Raw genomic sequence first — 2,285 nt, 5'->3', positions numbered from 1 at the left:
CAAGAGAAGGCTGAGGGGGATCTAGTGGCCTGTTACAAACTAGTCAGGGGGGACCAGCAGGCACTGGGGGAGTCCCTGTTCCCCTGAGCACCGCCAGGAGTGACCAGGAATAACGGTCACAAGCTGGCAGAGGGTAAGTTTAGGTTAGATATCAGAAGCTGCTACTTCACGGTCAGGGCAGCTAGGGTCTGGACCCAGCTTCCAAGTGGTGCAGGCTCCTACCCTGAGGGTCTTTAAGTGGAGGCTGGATGAACACCTTGCCGGGGTCATTTGACCCCAGTACTCTTTTTTGCCATGGCAGGGGGTTGGACTTGATGATCTGCTCAGGTCCCTTCCAACCCTAGAAAATATGAAATGCAGGACTAGGGCTGGGCTCACTTTGGTCCTTGCCTCCATGGGTGTCCACTACAGTAGGCAGACATCACCATGGCACTGAGGCTGATCCCTACTGCCTGGGCCTTGTGCTGAGGCTGGCAGCTCTGGGCCCAGCGCTACCTTGCCTGTGTTGCAGGTGCAAAAGCCGCAGGCACTGGCCCCACCTCTGCGTCCTCTTCCCCTGTTAAGAGGGAGGTGAGTGCAGGTGTGGGGCAGGGGCAGGGGCAGGGGCAGGGTGGGTGGGCTCCCCGCAGCACAAGGCACTGGCGCGGATGGTCTGGCCATTGGGCTGGGCAGGGAGGGGGACTTGCCTGCTAGGCCCGTGGCTCAGGCATCCCTTCCTGCAGGAGAGCAGCCGGGATGATGCAGAGGCGGAGCTGCTGCTGGAGTTGCCCGCAGGGCTCCCCCGGTCCCGGGCTGTGGCTGCCAAAAACCTGAACCGGCGCACGTATGACCTGGAAGGTGGGCGGGGCGGGGCACGGGTGTGGGGCAGGTGTGGGGCACGGGCCCAGGCCAGGGCTGGGATGACCGCCTCGTCCCCCCCCAGGGCTGGTGGAGTTGCTGAACCGTGTCCAGAGCTGCCGTGTCAATGACCAGCGTGGGCTGCTCTCCAAGGAGGACCTGGTGCTGCCCGCCTTCCTGCAGCTCCCGGTGCCAGCGGCTGACGCCCTCCTGTGCCCTGCGGAGCCTGGGCCTGAGCTGCCCTCCCCCCCTGAGCGGCGCTGAGCCACCGTGCCCGGCCTGGTGCCGGCCTGCCCCACTGCTCCTCCCGTCCCAGTCTGGTGTCATGTTGCTGTGCCCCCAGGCACCCGCCTGCCCCCGTGCCCTGTACAGAGCTGCATCACCTGGTGTAAGATATGCATAAACTGCATGGCCCTGCCGCAGCCTCATCCTTGCCACCGCGGGGTGGGTGCAGCCCCGGCCCCACTTCCATGGAGCCACCAAACCAGGGGGCAGGGGTCTCTGGGGGCAGGAGAGGGGGGGAGGTTGATGCGCCAGGGCCACTGTACCCCCTCCTGGGGGCTGGAGAGCGTGGCAGGGGGGCTGGTGCCTGCTCCTACCCCGCCACACACGTAGGGCCCCAGACTGGTTTCCAGCTGGGGCCCGGAGCCAGGGGAGCTGCACCGGGTCCTGCCCAGCACATGGCCAGGCCACGCACGCCCCCGGCCGGCAGTGTGGGAGGGGGATACCCTGCGCTGCAGCCGTGGCCCTGGCCCTGCACGGTGGGCAGGCTGCGGGAGCCAGGTGCGGCCCGTATCCAGCCGGGTCCTGGCCGGGGCAGAGGCAGGGACAGCATCCCTGGAGGCGAGGACTTCAGCCCTGGGCCTGTCAATGAGTGACCCGGGGCCGGGCGGTCAATGATTAGTGGCCGAGCCAGGCGGGAGTGGCCACTCGAGGCGGTACCAAGGCCTTCAGAGCCGGCTGGGCCCTGGGGGTTGCCCGAGGTGCGCTCAGCCTGCGTCCTGCCCTGCACCGCAGCCCCGCCGGTGCTGGGGGCCGCAGGGGCGCCCGGAGCAGCTGCAGGTCGGGGCAGAGGCGGTGCTGGGGGCACGGGCCCGGCATCCCAGCCCCCGGTCCCGCATGAGCCCTGCCCCGTGCAGGGCCAGGAGAGAAGCCAGGCGTCCTGTCCCGCCCCCGCCCTGGGCAGCACGTGCCCGGCCCCGAGCCTGGAAACTTGGCGGCGGCGGTGACCTGCGGGGAGCCGGGGGCGCTGCTGACGCCAGCGTGGGCCTGGGACCGAAGCCAGCGGCGCGGACGGGCGGGGGGAGCCGGCCCGGGGGGACGGGCGAGTCCCGTGCCTCGAGCTCCCTGGGAGGCCTCGCCAGGTCCCCCGCAGCCGTCGCGGGGCCCCGGGAGCTGGATCACGGCAGAGCCTCGAGCGTGCCCGTCCTGCTCGGGCCCTGCTCCGC

The 2,285-nt window shown here is 69.3% G+C and overlaps 2 protein-coding genes across 2 annotated transcripts in view; one reads left to right on the top strand and one right to left on the bottom strand.

Annotated features, from left to right (window-relative positions):
- Positions 1 to 1,254, top strand: part of RGS14 (regulator of G-protein signaling 14) — a 7,127-nt gene extending 5,873 nt beyond the window's left edge. Inside the window, 3 exon segments of the mRNA XM_019535358.1 lie at positions 512 to 570; positions 723 to 837; positions 923 to 1,254. Of these exon segments, the coding sequence (XP_019390903.1) occupies positions 512 to 570; positions 723 to 837; positions 923 to 1,101 (353 nt within the window). The 3' untranslated portion in view covers positions 1,102 to 1,254.
- Positions 1,217 to 2,285, bottom strand: part of F12 (coagulation factor XII) — a 10,793-nt gene continuing 9,724 nt past the window's right edge. Inside the window, exon 6 of the mRNA XM_019534762.1 lies at positions 1,217 to 1,338. Within this exon, the coding sequence (XP_019390307.1) occupies positions 1,217 to 1,338 (122 nt within the window). The remainder of the gene's footprint in view (positions 1,339 to 2,285) is intronic.

This window comes from Crocodylus porosus, unplaced genomic scaffold, assembly GCF_001723895.1.
Source record: "Crocodylus porosus isolate Cpor-Errol unplaced genomic scaffold, CroPor_comp1, whole genome shotgun sequence".
In the NCBI taxonomy this organism is placed as follows: Eukaryota; Metazoa; Chordata; order Crocodylia; family Crocodylidae; genus Crocodylus; species Crocodylus porosus.
The sequence above is the reverse complement of the archived record's forward strand: the minus strand, read 5'-3'. Positions and strand labels throughout refer to the sequence as shown.